The 21,517-nt window shown below is 33.0% G+C and overlaps 1 protein-coding gene across 3 annotated transcripts in view; it reads left to right on the forward strand.

Moving 5' to 3' along the window:
• LOC139973298 (doublesex and mab-3 related transcription factor 3, truncated-like) overlaps positions 1 to 21,517 on the forward strand; it is a 42,840-nt gene that overhangs the window by 12,404 nt on the left and 8,919 nt on the right. Inside the window, exons 1-2 of one of the 3 annotated variants that reach the window (XM_071979894.1) lie at positions 9,599 to 9,823; positions 12,075 to 12,467. In XM_071979894.1, coding sequence (XP_071835995.1) covers positions 12,086 to 12,467 — 382 coding nt within the window. In that variant the 5' untranslated portion in view covers positions 9,599 to 9,823; positions 12,075 to 12,085. Of the gene's footprint in view, positions 1 to 9,598; positions 9,824 to 11,714; positions 12,468 to 21,517 lie in introns of those variants that run through there. The other 2 variants (XM_071979884.1, XM_071979875.1) reach the window with 2 other exon arrangements.

Consider the following 21,517-nt stretch of genomic DNA (forward strand, 5'->3'; position numbering starts at 1 on the left):
CGGCTGGATGTAGATAAAGTTCAGATAGAGCGACGCGAAGCCATTAGAGTGAGTAGGTCGGAGTTCCGACAAAAGTATAGAGTTAAATATATACTGTGTTTAAAATGGGCACAGTAATCAATGCCAAGGAAACATCAGAGTTGTGGCAACCTCTGAACGGAACGAACGGAGAAAACGGAGAGGGCGCTCAATCGGGCGTCTGTGGCTTTTATCCCCGGAGTGTAAAGGAATGTTCCAGTAAGTAATGAATATTCATGAAGTCCGCAGAAACACTTTGTTGGCGAGTTCCAGTTATGTAGAATGCGTGAGCGCATCTGGGATAGTAACAATCGGAAGACTCGGAGACTTGAATGGTAACTTATATTACGAAATAGGGTAGATGAATAAGTGGGTTACATAACACTACCATATCATCCACCTCCCCAGCATAACAACAACCAGAGCATAAAACAGAAAACACCACATTACTTGGTTTAACACACCAACATAATACAGCCACAGTGAAAACCGTAGAACCCACGGCAGCCACGCAGGCATCCATATAGTTTATGACTCTAATGGTTCTCCATAACATGTACTTTCATCGCAAAATATGACAATTCTTCCCACAAAACGATTTGAACTAAAGAGTTATAGGTTACGTACCAATCAATGTAACCATGACAAATATTTACTTCTGTTTTTTTTTTGGTCATGTTTTTTTTTTTTTTTGACAAGACTCGATCTTGGTTTTCCAATAAGGTACACAAACTAGTTAAAATACATACTGAAGACAAGTGTTTATGGGTAAAGAGTGGGGTCATAAATAAAATTTGACAACCTAGCCTATGCAACCCTCCCCAAAAAGTGGACGATTAAAATAATTTATCACACACACGTTTCGCAACAGACATAGTTTTACATAAATAAATAGTGATATTTATGGGCTCCGGTATATCCTTCCGCGTGTATATGAAGCGGTGGTGGTATGTTTTCTCTCCCGTTCCTCACTGTTAACCTCGTTGTCAGATCTTGGTACCTTTTTTGTCTCTAAACAAGTGGGCCGGACCGGGAGTTGGCTTTCAGATATTATTTTACCCCGAGATCGAGTAACCATTATATATCCTGTTACCCTACCGGGCCGCTACAAGAATGCGTTCTGTTACTTTAGTGGATTACATGAGATGGGAAACCCAGGCAGCCTGGTACAGAAGAAACATGCCCCTCAGTTTTGTGTACAAACGTCAAACACCCTGCACCCCCCCCCCCTCCCCACTTCTAAATAAGAAGAGTCCCGGTTTGGTAACAATTTCCAATTTTTAATGATAGTTATTAAAAATTGCCGTTTTGTTGCAATATTGGTAAACAAATGAAATAAACATTGTAATTAAATTTGCCCACATATCCAAAAACTTCAATTTTTGATCACTAATGCGTAATGGATCCCTATTTTGTTGTAAATTTATATGGTCCCGCCCCCTCTCCAATCAAAGTTACATGCCCCTCGGTCCCGTGAAGTTTGTGCAACCCCCTCCCCCCTTATTTGTATCCCGGTACAATATGTGCATTGCTTGTATACTTTACAAACCTAGCTCAGTCATACTGTGGTTGAATTAAAATGTATAGTTTATAATTATATGACAGCAAGTCTTTCGAATAACAGGAAACGAAATATTCTCCAAACCTATACAAGTATGAACCGATTACAATATATACAGTATGCAGTATCATACACTATAGTACAGGTCACTGTCAGTGTTGATCGTGTAGATATTCTCCGTACATGATGCAGTAGCGACTGCATACAATGATTTACGGCGTTTATCGTTATATTTTACCGTACGCTTACAATAGAGCGTGAACTGCAAACTGATATAGCCGATACCTTGCAGACAATACACCTCACTGAATTCGCTAATGTAATCCATATGTTGTCACATATTCAACGAAGGACCCCACTTGTTCATACTTTATCTCAAAATTTTCACCCTGGAAACTTGTGAACAAAAAATATTGTTATAAGTTCTTGACGAAAATGCACATGGATATATATGTATCCCAAAAATGTCACAAAATTGCCTTAAAGAAGCCCATTTTTTAAGTTGATAAAACATAGCGGCCGTACTGGCATATCTTACATATTCCTATGTCACCATAGTGTGTCCCTTTAAGAGTAAAGGGAAACGCGCGGGCGTGCGATTATAATTTTATTCTTTCTGTATCTATATATAAATAAAACCACATTGTAGTACATTGTATGTATATGCTTCAAGCATTATGGGTAATCGTTTAAAGGTCAAATGTCACCGTTGAATTTGTTATCTATTTCATGTGATTCGAGCGATACAATTATGTTTTCATAAATAGAGTACGTCACTATAAGACTGATATTCCGCCCTCTCAGGGACATTGTTTATTTTCATGTTAAACGACGCCTAACACTACATATAATATATATATATATATATATATATATATATATATATATATACATAACATGTAAAAGCGAGTTTCTCTCTCTCTCTCTCAATGTATTTCGAACCAAAGGTAGAACTGACATAGTTGAACCTAGTATCAATTCCTCTTTTTGAAAGTTTGACTGTTGTTTTGAAAATCGGTGCGTTGACTCGTCGTACCCAGGGTCAATAATTCAAGCTAACTGTGCGTATCGTCAGGTATAAATCTACCATCACGCGCCCGGAGGTGCTTTTACCTTTTCATATGATATATATATATATATATATATATATATATATATATATATATATATATATATATATATATACGCCTACAGTGGAATTTCGACCTTTCTTACCGGTTTCGAACCTGGGGACGTACAATCAGCGTCCATATCTTAGTGGTTAAGGTGTCCGCATATTAAGCAGGAGGTCCGGGTTTGAATCCTGGTGGAGGCTGGAAGTTTTATCACTGTTTTGGATTTTCCAACTCTTTACAATTTAAATTATATATCTATATCTATCTATGTGTGTGTACGCGCGGGTCTGCCTGTGCGGGTCTGCCTGTGCGGGTCTGTGTGTGCGAGTATGTGTATGAGTATGTATGTATGTATGTATGTGCGTGCGTGCGTGTTATAAACATTCATAAAATATACCCTGCAGTTATAGAAGTTATATAAACATTTTTCGATATCGACATTGTAGTACGATGTCTAGGCGTTCAAACATGCCTCCTTCTTTTTTCTAGCTTTGTAGCAAACTTTGTTAAAGGTGGAGTATTGACATAGAACAATACACTTCAACAGTGGCATTCTGTTTGCACGTCAATCAATCAAGGTTTGTCAAAATGGATATCTTTATGTATTCGTCAAAAAACCAGACAAGATTGGCTTGGCGGTTTACAGTGTAATGGATTACCGTCTGCAATTTAGCGTAGAAGGTGTATCCGAATTCACGGCTCGCTACATTTACCAGCGACTTACCTACGTGGGCGGGCAGGGTAAATATTTATACCCGCACAATTTTACTTAGTCCTTTTATATATATATATATATATATATCTAGATATATATCTCTATATATATATATATGTATATATATATGTATATATATAGATATATTCCTTCTTCTCTTTCTCTCTGTACAGTTGACTCCACATTGAAATTCTGTAGGCGCTATTTGCAGTCGTGACGTTTTCAAAGGAGTTGGTTGCACAGTAGCAAACGACGAACGCTATGCGAATCACGTGATGTGGTTCTAACGAAACAGGGGAGAAAAAGAAAGAAAAAATGAAAGAATCAAATTGATCAAGGCTCTTTGTTGTCTGTCTTTACACTGTGTCGAAATTCATGGCGTTACTGACAACCCCACGTGGGTGGGCGTCGAGTGGCGTTTGGCGGCATGCATAAAATAGACACCTGTCGTTAAGTATATGTTGTCAATGGGTATTTGCACAAAATATGTAAGTGGACCATCTTATTATGCATTTTCGGTGATGGATTTATGCACTAACTCGACACAAGAGTTGTTTAACTAAACCACGCATTCTCGAAACAATTTTGTTTGACAATAGGAAAGTTTATTCCACTTAATTATTATCTTTAACCAATGTTTTTGTCTCTCTTTGTGAAGACATGGGTAAAATAATGCGCGTTCACAGTGGCAACAGAGCTGATTTATATCACTTTACCCCCCGACGATAATTATAGTTCCTTTACTTCGTCATTAGAAAAATTCCCGCCGACATTACTAAATCGGAGCAATAAATATATTCCGGCTGTATCACATATATATATTTAAGTAAATATTACAAATATGGTTGTGGTATAGGGGTGAGATGAGGGAGGATATATATATATGGTTGAATTTGCTGTATAGGAACCTTGTGAAGGGAAATTGTTGATATACGAAAGAGGAGCAAATATTAAATTCATTTTTATTGAAATGTTGTTGCTACTAGTCCATATGCTTGACGTTAACAGTCAGGGCTGTACCAATGATGAGGTATAGAACGGGGATTATTGTGTGAAGCCATGCACCAACAAGGCTTTCGTAATGCTCTGGAACTGACCGTTACAAAACATTGGATTATTGGTGACCATTTTTGCTCTTTGTAGCATGTCGTGGGTGGAAAATTGATTAACTTTAATGTACACTTAAGTGTATGCTCACGTGAACCTACGTCATTGTCTTGTCGCTGTGGCATAAATTCACTCGCTTTATCGTAACCGAATATATATATATATATATTTAAATATATATTTAAATATATATATATATATATTTAAATATATATCTTGTGGTTATGCACAGAAACATGCAAGAAACATTAAATATCAACGAACTTCTGTTTTCTGTGGGAAATTATCAATCTTCCCTTTCCAGGAGCTTTCACACAACTGAACATCGCTTTGTTATACCCCGCAAAAGTTGTATTATCGCAAATTGTATTAATAATTATTATAATCCGTCCAACCATAGATAAAACATTAATAATTATTATAATCCGTCCAACCATAGATAAAACATATATAACCTTACCTTTTGACAAGCGTCAAACTATACATACCTTGAAAAGCGCCTCTTGATTACATTCGTTCATTTAAAGTTTGTTTGATCGCCAACGCCGAAGGCCATATGTTCTATCGTGTTAGTATTGCACTACCTTGGACTTCAAAGCAAACATAAAATAACTAATTTTATGTACTGACTTTTCATTCAACCCCTCAATGTCGTCTGAAGCTAATGTTTTTCTGTTTGTTTTTTGTTTAAATGTTTGATGGTTATTATTGAAGACTTTTCTTTCGTGAATTTAACCTAAAATCCGTGTTTTGAACGGGGTATTATAGCTTACTTTATAAACAATATAGAAACGATATTTACTAACAAAGTAGGGCCTGCTATCTATCTATCTATCCATCTATCTATCCATCTATCTATCTATCTATCTATCTATCTATCTATCTATCTATCTATCTATCTATCTATCTATCTATCTATCTATCTATCTATCTATCTATCTATCTATCTATCTATCTATCTATCTATCTATCTATCTATCTATCTATCTATCTATCTATCTATCTATCTATCTATCTATCTATCTATCTATCTATCTATCTATCTATCTATCTATCTATCTATCTATCTATCTATCTATCTATCTATCTATCTATCTATCTATCTATCTATCTATCTATCTATCTATCTATCTATCTATCTATCTATCTATCTATCTATCTATCTATCTATCTATCTATCTATCTATCTATCTATCTATCTATCTATCTATCTATCTATCTATCTATCTATCTATCTATCTATCTATCTATCTATCTATCTATCTATCTATCTATCTATCTATCTATCTATCTATCTATCTATCTATCTATCTATCTATCTATCTATCTATCTATCTATCTATCTATCTATCTATCTATCTATCTATCTATCTATCTATCTATCTATCTATCTATCTATCTATCTATCTATCTATCTATCTATCTATCTATCTATCTATCTATCTATCTATCTATCTATCTATCTATCTATCTATCTATCTATCTATCTATCTATCTATCTATCTATCTATCTATCTATCTATCTATCTATCTATCTATCTATCTATCTATCTATCTATCTATCTATCTATCTATCTATCTATCTATCTATCTATCTATCTATCTATCTATCTATCTATCTATCTATCTATCTATCTATCTATCTATCTATCTATCTATCTATCTATCTATCTATCTATCTATCTATCTATCTATCTATCTATCTATCTATCTATCTATCTATCTATCTATCTATCTATCTATCTATCTATCTATCTATCTATCTATCTATCTATCTATCTATCTATCTATCTATCTATCTATCTATCTATCTATCTATCTATCTATCTATCTATCTATCTATCTATCTATCTATCTATCTATCTATCTATCTATCTATCTATCTATCTATCTATCTATCTATCTATCTATCTATCTATCTATCTATCTATCTATCTATCTATCTATCTATCTATCTATCTATCTATCTATCTATCTATCTATCTATCTATCTATCTATCTATCTATCTATCTATCTATCTATCTATCTATCTATCTATCTATCTATCTATCTATCTATCTATCTATCTATCTATCTATCTATCTATCTATCTATCTATCTATCTATCTATCTATCTATCTATCTATCTATCTATCTATCTATCTATCTATCTATCTATCTATCTATCTATCTATCTATCTATCTATCTATCTATCTATCTATCTATCTATCTATCTATCTATCTATCTATCTATCTATCTATCTATCTATCTATCTATCTATCTATCTATCTATCTATCTATCTATCTATCTATCTATCTATCTATCTATCTATCTATCTATCTATCTATCTATCTATCTATCTATCTATCTATCTATCTATCTATCTATCTATCTATCTATCTATCTATCTATCTATCTATCTATCTATCTATCTATCTATCTATCTATCTATCTATCTATCTATCTATCTATCTATCTATCTATCTATCTATCTATCTATCTATCTATCTATCTATCTATCTATCTATCTATCTATCTATCTATCTATCTATCTATCTATCTATCTATCTATCTATCTATCTATCTATCTATCTATCTATCTATCTATCTATCTATCTATCTATCTATCTATCTATCTATCTATCTATCTATCTATCTATCTATCTATCTATCTATCTATCTATCTATCTATCTATCTATCTATCTATCTATCTATCTATCTATCTATCTATCTATCTATCTATCTATCTATCTATCTATCTATCTATCTATCTATCTATCTATCTATCTATCTATCTATCTATCTATCTATCTATCTATCTATCTATCTATCTATCTATCTATCTATCTATCTATCTATCTATCTATCTATCTATCTATCTATCTATCTATCTATCTATCTATCTATCTATCTATCTATCTATCTATCTATCTATCTATCTATCTATCTATCTATCTATCTATCTATCTATCTATCTATCTATCTATCTATCTATCTATCTATCTATCTATCTATCTATCTATCTATCTATCTATCTATCTATCTATCTATCTATCTATCTATCTATCTATCTATCTATCTATCTATCTATCTATCTATCTATCTATCTATCTATCTATCTATCTATCTATCTATCTATCTATCTATCTATCTATCTATCTATCTATCTATCTATCTATCTATCTATCTATCTATCTATCTATCTATCTATCTATCTATCTATCTATCTATCTATCTATCTATCTATCTATCTATCTATCTATCTATCTATCTATCTATCTATCTATCTATCTATCTATCTATCTATCTATCTATCTATCTATCTATCTATCTATCTATCTATCTATCTATCTATCTATCTATCTATCTATCTATCTATCTATCTATCTATCTATCTATCTATCTATCTATCTATCTATCTATCTATCTATCTATCTATCTATCTATCTATCTATCTATCTATCTATCTATCTATCTATCTATCTATCTATCTATCTATCTATCTATCTATCTATCTATCTATCTATCTATCTATCTATCTATCTATCTATCTATCTATCTATCTATCTATCTATCTATCTATCTATCTATCTATCTATCTATCTATCTATCTATCTATCTATCTATCTATCTATCTATCTATCTATCTATCTATCTATCTATCTATCTATCTATCTATCTATCTATCTATCTATCTCTACACTCGGCTGTTTTATTGCTATCAGTCGTTGTTCTTTATTGGTATCGTATAAAACGGCAAACCATTGATCTATGAAATCATTCGGAATTGGTGCGCCGTAAACGAACGCCATTTTACTTCAACGCGCACGCTCTGGAGTGAAAATAATAAGATTAGAAGTGGTTGGGAAGTGTGAGGCTCGGATTGTCCACGTAAATATGTATAACTCTTAATAATGTCTTTTGTGATCGAAACCAAATCTCATATAAATGCCAAATGCAACTTCCTATGTAAACTTCCTTAAATTAAAACGCAATAAGTTGTACTAATATAGCACAATTTCTTTCTTTTTTTATCCCAGGAAATTTGAATTTTTAACCCAAAGCGTGTAATGAATTTTGAAGTTTCAAAGTTATATATGAAATTTAATTTATTTTTTCGTTTTCCTTATCGTTTGAAGAAAAGAAGACGTTTTTGTTTTTGACAAAGACACAGACTTGATGAATCTTGACGAAATTGTTGTTTCAATAATTGTTGCGTTTAAAAATTCACTAATAGATTACTATTGGTCCCTTGCGAACGCTCCTCACTTTTATGGCAAGCCATGTGGAACAAACACCGCATAATATATCCGCGTATTAATTCGAATATATACGCGTATTAATTGTACATGTGTAAAGTTTCGCTTTTTGAAGCGATCTCGCGAGCCCGCCAAAACATTTATCGTTGGTATATGTACACAGCGAGAGCGGAATTGTTTTTTCGTGTATATTCTAATTAATCCGTGCATATATAGGATTTAATCTCCATATGTATTTTATTTAATACGTGTATATTTTCGAATTAATACGTGTATATATTCGAATTAATACGTGGATATATTCGAATTAATACGCGGATATATTTAAGCCATATGATTGGCTCATAATATATACGCGTATATATTCCAATTATACGCGTATAAATTCCAATTAATACGCGGATAAATTATGCAGTGTTTGTCCCATATGGCTTGCCATACACTTTCACCCCATCCTCCTCCTCATCTCTCTCTCTCTAACGGGCAAAGAAAACTAGGGAACACATCGCTCGAACACAGGGGACACATCGCTCGAACACAGGGGACACATCGCCTGAACATAGGGAACACATCGCTCGAACATAGGGGACACATCGCCTGAACATAGGGAACACATCGCTCGAACACAGGGGACACATCGCTCGAACACAGGGGACACATCGCCTGAACATAGGGGACACATCGCTCGAACACAGGGAACACATCGCCTGAACATAGGGGACACATCGCCTGAACATAGGGGACACATCGCTCGAACATAGGGGACACATAACTGGAACATAGGGGACACATAGCTCGAATGTAGGGGACACATCGCCTGAACATAGGGGACACATCGCCTGAACACAGGGGACACATCGCCTGAACATAGGGGACACATCGCTCGAACATAGGGGACACATAGCTGGAACATAGGGGACACATAGCTCGAATGTAGGGGGCACATCGCTTGAACATAGGCCGCACATTGCTTCAACATATGGGACACATCGTTTGAACATAGGGGACACATCGCTTCAACATATGGGACATATCGTTTGAACATAGGGGACACATCACTTGAGGTAAATCACTTTGTTTTTTGAGTTGCGAAATTGGTATCAAATTATTGATACAAAGCTATGTCTAACGACTTCTCAAGTTTCATTATCAAATAAAAATGAAATAAAAAGAAACCAGTTAAAGAGTAAATCCAAACTTACAAATGTGATTAATACTAAATATGAGCTTAATTAATGAATCATTGGAGTGATTCGATTAGTGACGATCACGTGATTCAAACACCTGGGTTGTCTGTCTCGTTTTCACGAAAGGTGTTCGATACAGTTGTTTTGTGTAGAATAAGTATCAATATAGGCCTAGGTGCCCAATGCCAATGAACTGTTTTACAATCAACACCCAACTGCCAACGTGCACATGTATATCCAGGTGTTTTGAGTGTAAAGAGCAAACACGCGGTATATTGTAACAACCACAAAAACAGTGTACTAAATATCGAATTTATTTACCTGACAAGAACAAGGACCAAAGTAAACCTTCTAACTGGGCTGACACAAAAAAAGAAGGAAAACAAAATTCTGTATAGTGTAAAAGGTTAACAGTGGTTACTTGCCACGGGTTATCCTACTGCATCATATATATATATATATATATATATATATGTATATATATATATATATATATATATATATATATATATATATATATATATATATATATATATATATATATATATCGGTTGGTGGAGTGTATCCGTTAAGTTTATGGCATTCTGGAATGTATGTCCACAATGTTGAAGATGTTACTATGAAACAAAATAACAATTTACGTATGAATACTTGGACTAAAATGGGCACAATTGTCTACTGCCAAAAAACAAACAAAAGAAACGAACAAGAAAACTACAAACTAGAAAGATTAAATAAGAAACTATATGAAAGCTCTTCATTTTGAAATTATTTGAATATATATGATACAAATACATCATTTTCGAAAACGAAGATTTTAATTAATAGCATTCGCATGGAACGATGTTCTGGCTACTTGCCGGAAAAAAAATGTTATTACAATAATTTAAAAAAAAAGTGTAGGGATCTCTCCGAGAGTTTGATATAAAATGTAAATTATAATATTGTTAGGTTAAACATGCTATAACTTGTCACTGTCATATAGGTGTCACTCGTTTTAGTATGCTGTTCAACTTACGTTAGGTGAAAAATGCAGTTTTGATTTGACTGAACCAAACGAATTGTTTGAAAATGATCGGACAATTTCCTGGCGAATGGTTCGTTAATTGATTTTAAAGCCACCCCAATCTTTACCCCTCATTACCCCCCCCCCCCTCCCCATACACCCTGTCTAATGCCACAGTTCATGGCAATAATTTTCCATTGAGGTTTCAATTAATCAGAAACAATTTGGTATTTCTTATCTGTCAATCATACTCTATTACCACTCATCATCAACAAACCACATTTACATATTCCTCGAGTTGACAGTCATAACAATGCAACCGTTAGCAATACCCTAATAACCGCAAAAACTTTAAAGCAGAAATAATCTCTTAGCCAATACGGCTACATTCCTGTTGCACGAGAGAGAAAACTTCAAAACTGTTTGGACTCCTCCCCCCCCCGCCCCCCGCCCCCCCCCCCCCCCCGACTTGACTTGTCTTATCAACTTCGCTTTTACAGACTTCCACGCTCGGGTCAGTCCCACTCCTACCCTATCAAAGTGTCATTGTATAAATTCAGAAAAAAAAATGGGTAACATAACCAACCAACAAGCAAGCATACAACACATATAGTATAATTTTCCGTACATGTGCGATCGTACAAGAAAGTTTGCGAACTTACAACTTGCTGTGTTTTGATTGGTGGAAAAATGAACCAATGGCAAACTTGCATACTTGTAGCTTGTGGGTATCTCTATTATGTGGCAATAAAGAGCTAATTGCTTGATGAGTGCAGGGAATTATAATACGTTGTAAATATTGACGTATCACGTACACGGTCTCCTACTAGTTTAAGAGGGCTAAGGGAAGGCTTGCTTGGACTTTTAAAAGTACATTCCCGTCTTAAGCCAAGCTGACCTCGCTTTCGAGACATTTTATTCTCCAACAAGGATCGATTTCGACACATCAACGACACAAACTCTCCTTTTCTGGTTTCACTTCTTTTCGATGGTGTTTCCGATCCAAAGTGTATTGTTGTTTTATTTTCCGTTGAATTTCGCTGGATTTTAAGAGAGTTGCTCCATCCAAAAGTTGACCAAACTAAGCCTATATGATAATTCGAAGAATGTTTTCTGCTGTAGATCATTCATCCATGGACATGCGGACCTTATCTCTCCTTCGAGGACCATTGACCGAAAAGGGTGCACGGAAACCCAAATGCGCCCGTTGCCGTAACCATGGCGTGATTTCGTGGCTGAAGGGCCACAAGCGGCATTGTAGGTTCCGAGATTGCCGGTGTCCTAAGTGCAACCTCATCGCGGAGAGGCAGAGGGTCATGGCGGCCCAAGTTGCATTAAAAAGACAACAGGCGGCGGAGGACGCGATTATAATGGGCCTTAGGGCGTGTTCCCCCGATGGACATTATGGCTATCTTCCTCAAGGACCGATTTTTGGGTCGAGAGGAGAAACTGAGGCAGACGATCTTGACAAAGATTCACTCGACGGAGGTGACACGGATATTCAAGACGTTGCAGGTAAGTTTATGAAAAAAAGAACGAAATCATCATAATAAAAGTTGATAAATAATTGATTAAAAAGTAAAATAATTAGCAGGAAAAATATAACTAAACGGGAATGTTATGAAACCGATCATTTATCCAAAAGTGTAACGTGACAACAGATTTATTTATGGTCTGATGTTTTAATCGAGCAACAGGTTCTCAAATCCGTGTATGCTAATTTCAGAAAAATCTTAAGAAATATCAGGGAAAGGGTGCAAATTGTTTTTAGACCTAATTCATTTATGATATGATATTTTCTTTCAGTTATAGTTTTCTTTTAGTCAGTCAGCCAACATTCACGAAAATGAATGAAAGTGTAAATCATATTGTCAAAGTGTGTGTAATGCATTAAATTATTTAATTAGCATAATAAGAACATACTAAGAGAATATTCGTTAATGGTATTACAACTATTGTTTTAGTATAAACTTCCCTTCACCCCAGATAAATGAGTTATTGTCGTTAGTATTGCATGAAACCTAATCAGTATAATATATATATGTATAGGCCTATATATATCAGTATAATATATATATATATATATATATATATATATATTTATAAACATACATAAATATATATGTGTGTTTACATATATATAAAAATATATTCATGAAGGTGACATATAAAGACTATTTTATACTGATTATTTTTCATGCATTTCTAAAAAACAATAACTCTATTTTTTCCTGGAGACGCTGAAATTACTTCAGGAATGCAAATATAAATACACTAAAACAAATACAATCATATTTGTTGGCAAAAACCTACGTTGCAAAAAGTAACACCTTTCGTCCAGTGAAGTCAAATGTGTTTCTGCAAGCATGATTTACATCCGATAAATAAAGGCGGTTCTAAATTTCAAACTATCGTGATTTTTTAATGTCACAATAAAGTTGATTTCTTAGAACATTCAACTCTCTGTTGTTTCATATTCACCTCTTTCTGTAAAACAAAAAATCAATGGTACAATTATATGTTCTAAGTCAATGAACTCATGACATTGATATTATGAAACAGTAATTAATTAAGTTTTGGACCAATATTTTTCATTAACTCTTTTTGGATTGTACCAGAGACAAATTACCTTTTTATTGTCTCACACCCCCTGTCGAATTCTAACAGTGCGATTTCTTTCTCTATTTCTGAAAGTTATGTTTACTTCGAAACATTGGTATGTACTGAGTGCTCCGTATAACCAGAGTTTAAACGGAGGGTATGTGGGTGGGAGAAATAAACATAAAATATACAATCGTAGGAAAATTAAAATCGACGAAAGAAAAGAAAGAAGGTTGTTTTTTTTAGTCGCTTTAAATTGTTATGGGAACGAAATTTGGTTCAAATGTTACATTCTGCTTTGATGATTATTTTTCTGTGCAGTGACTGAAATGCTTAATAAAAACAAATTTATCATAGCTTGTTCCAAGCTCATACTAATAAAATAAACTTAATAATATATATATATATATATATATATATATATATATATATATATATATATATATGTGTGTGTGTGTATGTATATATGTGTATGTATGTATATATATATATAAATATATATTTATATATATTTATATATATATATATATACATATATATATATATATACATACATATATTCATATATACATAAATACATATTTTTTGTCAATTTTGTGCTTTGTTTTTACACTATACCAGACAACCTATTCAGTAAATAATGCATTGTAATATAAACTTATTCTCATACAATTGAAAGCCTATACCCCGTTCATCAATCAATGTCTTCCGAGCCGGTCCCCATCACGCTACAAACAACTATCCCCTATTCCTGACTCCTTGCAAGCCTTTACGTATTTTTTCATGAGTGGATGCAGCTCACAGACGCTTTCGTATCACCCCACCTATACTGCTTTATTAACAATATCTCCCCCATTATCATCTTGTACAAGAAGCAGTAAAGATATTAAATGGATTGTTAAGCCGCATAGACACAATCCTAATCGTTCGTGAAGTATATTTCTTTGGTCAATTTAACATTATAAATATTTGCACACTCGATCGTAAATCAATCTTTCATCTCGGAAACAATTTATCTTGTTAACTTTGTGACAATATGTATTTCTATAACCGCAATCCAGAGACGCAGACAGATTTTCATGTGTCAAAAAAGAAAATGACTCGTTGTTATTTTCCATCTTCCAACTTTCATTATTTCTTTTATCGAAGAATTGACCAGCTTTCCAAATGATAATGAATTACGTACTCACAGAACTATATAGTGACAATGTTTTGTAAAATTCTGAACTGACGGAGGGAAGCTAAGTATATACACAAATATAATAAAATTATATATATAAAAAAAAATCACAAGAAATGAAAGAAGATCTAGTGTGTTATTGTAAACCTTTCCATTTATAATTTCGATGTGATATTTCGATTTTTAATTCCTGGGCATTTTTTCTTAACATGTTTTAATAATGAATTATATTATAACCAACATTAATATGTCAAGAATACTAACCCAAATAAGATTTGTAACCCAATAATTTGTTAATTCATACATTGGTATTTTTTAAATCTTTTTAAGCTGATTCCTAGATATCACATCGTTTCCTTTATCATTCAAAATCGACTTGGATTTTTTAGAATTTTAAACCACTGTGAAAAGAGCTGAACGGTTGAAAAAAGTTGGATGAAAAGAGGAAAAAAACAAAACCGTTCCTTTTTTTCCAAGATATTACAAAAGGTATAAAACTTAAATATAAATAAATAAATCTCATGTTCTGGTCAATATTCTCATTACTATTTTTTAAATTGCAAATACCATTACATAATAAATAACTATAGATAAAATCAATATGAATTCTAGTTTCCCTTATCATGACTAAATTTGTAACCATGTATTGATGCATAGCCTATACACATGGACAGAAATCGATTTGTTTACATTGTGCATAAATGTAGGTTATAGTAGTAGTAGTAGTAGCGTCAGGATTTGGAATGCATTGTATACCTAACCTCAAATAATTTGTGAAATTGAGAAATGTAAGGATATTATCAGATGAGGTAGATAATAATTATACAAGCAAATTAATGAAACCTCAGAATTTGCCATAATACAGAAACCATTATAAACGACAAACGTACCGGTAACTACCATATGCACATTAAATCATTTCTTAAAATGTATCCGTTTTTATCTTGTTTGATATTATTTAGTAGGTGGGAAAATAGTTAAATTCATATTACAGATCTTGTTCAATTTATCAAATAGTAAACCCAAATATTAAAATTCAGTTTAATTAATATTCATTTTATTATTATTTATTCAACACTTCTTATTCAACGTTAGCTTACATCAAATCATATTGCTTACTTTTCATTACACTTTATAGTATATAAATTTTGATATGTAGAGAAGGACTCCGGTCTGTCAATTTTTTAAAGATTTTTCTTTCTTTGTCCACTGTTTATTGTAGCATTATTATTATTATATTTCTCTATATATAACTATGCCATATTTAAATCGATTGAAGAAACCCTTTACTAACTGCAGTAATATTTCTTGACCCTTATTAATAACAATTTAAAGCTGTTTCACGCTAAACAAAAAGTTCTGAGGATGGTATAGACAATATTAATTTTATTATAAAATACTTGAGAGTACCGTTCGGTGGGGTTCAGTTAACATTTTTCGTACTACTGACAAAAAGAAAAAGCAAATAATTCATATCAAACTGCCAAGGTAGATTTATTTCTCTTAAAAAGTTACACCCGACATTGTACGTACATTTTGAAAGATGATGTTAATTTTTACCTAAATACGAAACCAAGATAAACTAAAAGAGGGGAAATCATGTGTTTTTCATAAAAAAGATTATTAAAAAAAGAAAGATTTTTTTTAAAATTTGTCACTTGGCCTGACCATGTCCGAAAGTAAGAAACTGTATTCACAAACACACAAACGTACGGAAACTAACGTGCCTGTGTGTGAATTAGGAAAAAATGGATCCATGCGTGGAAAGCTTATATTAATGTTGTTTCTTTTCTTCAAATAGTTTTCTTTCCTTCTTTGACGATAGTTTGAACATTAAATTCAAGAAAAAAAAAAGAAGAAAAAAATCATCGGTTATTAAGAATTATTTGAATTAAACATCAAAATCAAATTCCATTTATGATTCTTGAAACTTTTCATTCTCGTTTAGATTAGTCATGTTAGAGTCTTAAGAGTATACGCACTCGAAATATTGTTGACAAGATGTAATATTTAACAGAATTTGAAGTATTGATTGATAATTTTTGCAAATTTTATCTATGAAATCTTTGAAAAATTATTTTCATATAATTTAGTTTTGATTGCCTTATTTCTGGTATCATGTGACGCATCATTAACACGACAATTCCCATGGACCCGTTTGTATTGTCGCAATCTTTAGCTGAAAGCCGAGAGAAAATAGGTCGAAAAAAGAATTTAGAGGGAGAGAGAGAAGAAGAAAAATAAAAATTTGTAGTATTCGCACTGCATGGAACCCCATTCAAGTACTTAAAACGCCCTTTTTTAGCATTTCGTTACAAAATGATTTCGCACCATGAAAATAAAGGAAGACATTTTTAACATCGACGAATCCCTTCAAATGATCTTTGATCACGTGATCATAATTATATTATGAGTCGATTGAAAGTCTTGCCGTCCTTTTTCGTATTTTGCTGTAAATTTGATATTAGAGTTACGATTATGAAAGACATTAACTCATTACTATGGTTTTGTTTTTCTTCGGTGAAACATTCTTCCAACAAAAAAACAATTTCTAAATTTCTCTCCCTATGGATTTAGGTTTTCCATAAAAACTGATTCTCAATAAACAATTGAAAATGTCACATCATTATTTTTTTAGAAGAAAAAGTTGGCTTGCAGATCCTAATCAAGTACCTTTATAGGTAGATAAGTATATATATGACAAGCCTTGGTTTGTTTTTAATTCCAGGAAATACAACATTATTTCATTCCTCTGGTTATACCATCTCAAAAACAAAACTGCCACAGAAAGTTGTTACCACTCTCTGTTTTCTGATGAAGATCAGTGCAATAATCTTAACGATATGTTTTCATACCTTCATTTTGAATATTCTAGTTTTAATATTTTTAATACATTTGAACCCAATACATATTAACTCGATTTCAACAACAACAGCCGTTTCATATGGCTTGGGTGTTTGCTTTGAATTAAACCTATACAGTGAGAATTTGAAATGAATGTGGTTACCATTTAGTTGGGTTTGTTTCTTAGTACCATCGCTGTTAAATGTATACTTTAGTCAAACATGTTCCTCATCATGTCACGCCAAACGTTTAGTTAAGTCCTATATCAGCAAACGGAATTCTGACGTGTCACTGCTGTAATAGGTTGGCGAGTGACATAGTTTTTGTCCTATAGTGCCGCCGTTAATGTATCGTTTGCCTTTGTGTGTGATTTATTAAGCCATTTGTTTGACTTACAATTGATTTATTTTAATAATTGATCAGGGAACTAAACAAAATCCTCATTTTTGAATTATTTATACATGTTAACGTGTGTCTATATATAAACAGATACAAAACAATTACTGTAGAATCTTTCCTTTACTGTATACTGTATACCTCAGAGATCTTAACTGCAGTAGGCCTAATACAAGTTACGCAAAAAATCAAAACCAAAAACAGAAAAACACTTTTCTAAAGCTTTGGTGGTTCATCTAACATGAAATGGTTTTGGTAACGCATTATAATATCCCGACTCATTTGCCACAAAATTTAAACTTTTCATTCTTACATTTGGCTAAATTTCACCTTTGGAGGTACAGCATGTGTGTGGCCCTGTCAATGTTAAAGTCATTACGAATATTTCATAGTGTAATTCCATGCACGTACCGTATACGTCAAGTCCTAATTCTTGATTTAAAGGTAAACGTTTTGAAATTTCGTATGTTAGGTTATGTTGATGTATACACCTCTTTAATAGTAAAGCATACTTATTGTCCATTTAGTTATTAAATCAAATTGCTTAACTCTAATGCAAAAAGGAAACTGTATTATAACTTTTAAATTTTACAAAACTAAAACTATTTCGTGAAAATGCATGTTTCACCACAAAAAAAAAATGCCTTTATATTTTCTGTGTCTTTGTTTATGTAGGCGTCTACCACGTGACACAGATATAGATAAACATTCTTGACATATACATATAGACGGGGTTAAGTCTTGTAAGGTGCATCCTTCCATCATGAACTGTGTCCGTTTCTTGCTCTATGCATTAGTTCCATTGGTGTATATTATATCTGAAATGTACTAAAAATCATTCAGCCTGATGTTTATTCTAAGACCACGCGTACATCACACTAGCTGAACAAGTCTTCTATAGATCTAGTATTCTGTAGTCTAGTCTGGTCTGGAGATGTCTGGGCGACAAAATTTTCATAATCAAATGGAAATGGTGGGAAATAATCGCTAATTAATTCCCAATTTGGGAGTCAATCTTGGGGGTTATCTTATTTTGAACCATTGCGATCTTCTTAGGTTGCTTACTTAATTTTAATCAATTATTTAATAATCATTAATTAAACGATTAACTAAAAAAATAGATGTTTTCATTCCTTTCACTTCATGGCTTTATTCTGTATGTGACATAGTTACCACATACAAACACAGAAAACTGATTTGTGTTGTACAACATTCGCATACAAAATTTGGTAAAAAAAAAAACAAACAAACAAACAAAACAGACATGAAATATTTTATTTTCATCATTATATTATAAGTATTTTACCCTTTGGTAATAGTTAGAATTAAGATGTGCGGTTTGTTTCCAGACAGGTCTAGTATGTAACACATAAATATATGGTACATTACGGCAGGCATCGTCACGAGCCGATTTAAATGTGAAATAAAAAATTCCAGCAATTGTTTTTTTTTTTAACTTCTTTCGTCACTCAAATTATAATCACGTGGTATACCGTTCTAGTGGAAACAAAATTGACTTTGAAATTTGAGCAGCATGTTCAAGTAGAAATTGTCGAGATGTCCTATTCTAGGCCTAGTTTTCAAATTTGATTTACAAAAAAAAAGCAAGCAAGCAATATATATAATCCATATGCATCACTCTAAATCGACGTGAATTTCTGAAAGAATTAAGATGGGTTAGATGTTAAGTACCGTAGCTAATACACAATTGATTTAGAAAGGGTTTTTTCTTCTCTAGAAGTGTAAGTAACGAGATACGTGGGGAATGAGATTTGTATTATTAAAGGATATAAGCCCAATTCGTTGGTAATTAATTTCTTTTTTGAAGGAACGCAGATATTGTATCTATACATTAAATATTTTCCACAGGGCATAAAGATCTCAGGTTCTTTTTCGTCTTCTTTATTATTATTATTCTTATTTTTTAGGGGGAGGGGAGTGGGTGGGGGGATGAGGTGAGGGGAGGGGTAGGGTGGGGTGGGTGTTACTAGATTTCACACTTTGAGGTGCGAGTGTAATGTCCCGAAATACGATAATGTGTATAAAGGCAAAACGTCGACAACGAGTACATGAGTAAATGAGTACAAACCCATGAGTAAGAGTGTGTTAAAGTTTACTTTTTGAGTACAAAAAGAGACGGACTCGAGTACAACAAGTACATGGTGAAAGTTAAGTTGAAAGAAATTAATTTATCTACTTATCCGTTGTTACTGAATAAATACTCCAACCGTAACCATATTGAATGGAATCCACCCAAACACATACAAGAAACAGATAATAAAATAGGAATGAATGAATGAGGAAAAGTCTATTACGTAATTTAACATTTGTTTTCAATTTTCAGTTTCATAGGCTTGCTCAGAGATATGAAATGTTGAAATGTGAGTGTCATTGGTATGGGATCATTGCGGAATAATTGCTGAATAATATGTGATATGTCCTACATGGAAATACATCCAAAATTGTCTTTATGTTCCCTGGGATATAATTTCAATCACGTGAAGTCATGCTAGTTAATGTTGGATCAAGTATATTGTTGTTAAGAGAGTCGTCATGGGGATCAAGTGATCCCATAAAATTATACAGAGATTTCAGTTGTAAGAATAGTAAAATGAAATAATAAAAGACAATGGCATTTTGTTGTAACATCCTTATGTTTTGCCTCGCAAACCATTTTGTTACGTCGATATGGGAAATGGACCTAGTGTGAGGTTTTTATATTACTTATTTTAATATGTATACTTATATTTACTTTTATTATTATGTATATTGTACTTCATATGTGAAAACCTAATTACCTTATACCGTTAAGAGAGCACACCCACACCAATGCAATAAAACAAAACTATTTCAACAGAAAACTGATCACCTATATATTCGTGATAACATGTAACTCTACAGTCTTATAGTCTGACTGATATGAGTCATATTTACTAGTGTTATATAGAGACCATCTTAACATTATCTGTATGAATTTAAGTAAATCCATATATCAATTCTTTAATATCGCATGACTAGACTAGCTTCAATGCATATATGCGTCAAATCACATATTGCGAAAAACAATCACCCCGTCCGTCCTATAGCAAATGTGCAAATTGAAATAGGCCTATATTACACCCCTTTCAGATTCCCTCTTTATGTTTTTGGACAACACTTTTTTACATGTAGAGAGTCAGGTGAATAGGTGTTGCTTGAAGCCTCTATTGAGTTTGACAGACACGTTTGGTACACTGTATGGTAAATAGGCTCTTATAATCCGCTTCGGCATACAAATATCATTTGTACGGGTGCACCTTTATAAAATTACTCAATTTGTAACATGTCAGCCGCAGGCCAAAAGAAGAACTTGTTATCAAGTTTTTGCCCCCGGAGGTCTGTTTGACGAAACTGACACTTTTTTGTGTGTGTTAGTGAGTGTGTGTGTATGTCTTGTACGCGATTGCAGCTCAAAAAAAAAAATGAATCCGAAGAAAAGAGTTTGGGATGAATAGGCCGTCACGTTTACGGACAAAAAAACAGAGAGAAGAAAAGTTTTTCAAGT

Source organism: Apostichopus japonicus, chromosome 2, assembly GCF_037975245.1.
Source record: "Apostichopus japonicus isolate 1M-3 chromosome 2, ASM3797524v1, whole genome shotgun sequence".
Lineage (NCBI taxonomy): Eukaryota > Metazoa > Echinodermata > Holothuroidea > Aspidochirotida > Stichopodidae > Apostichopus > Apostichopus japonicus.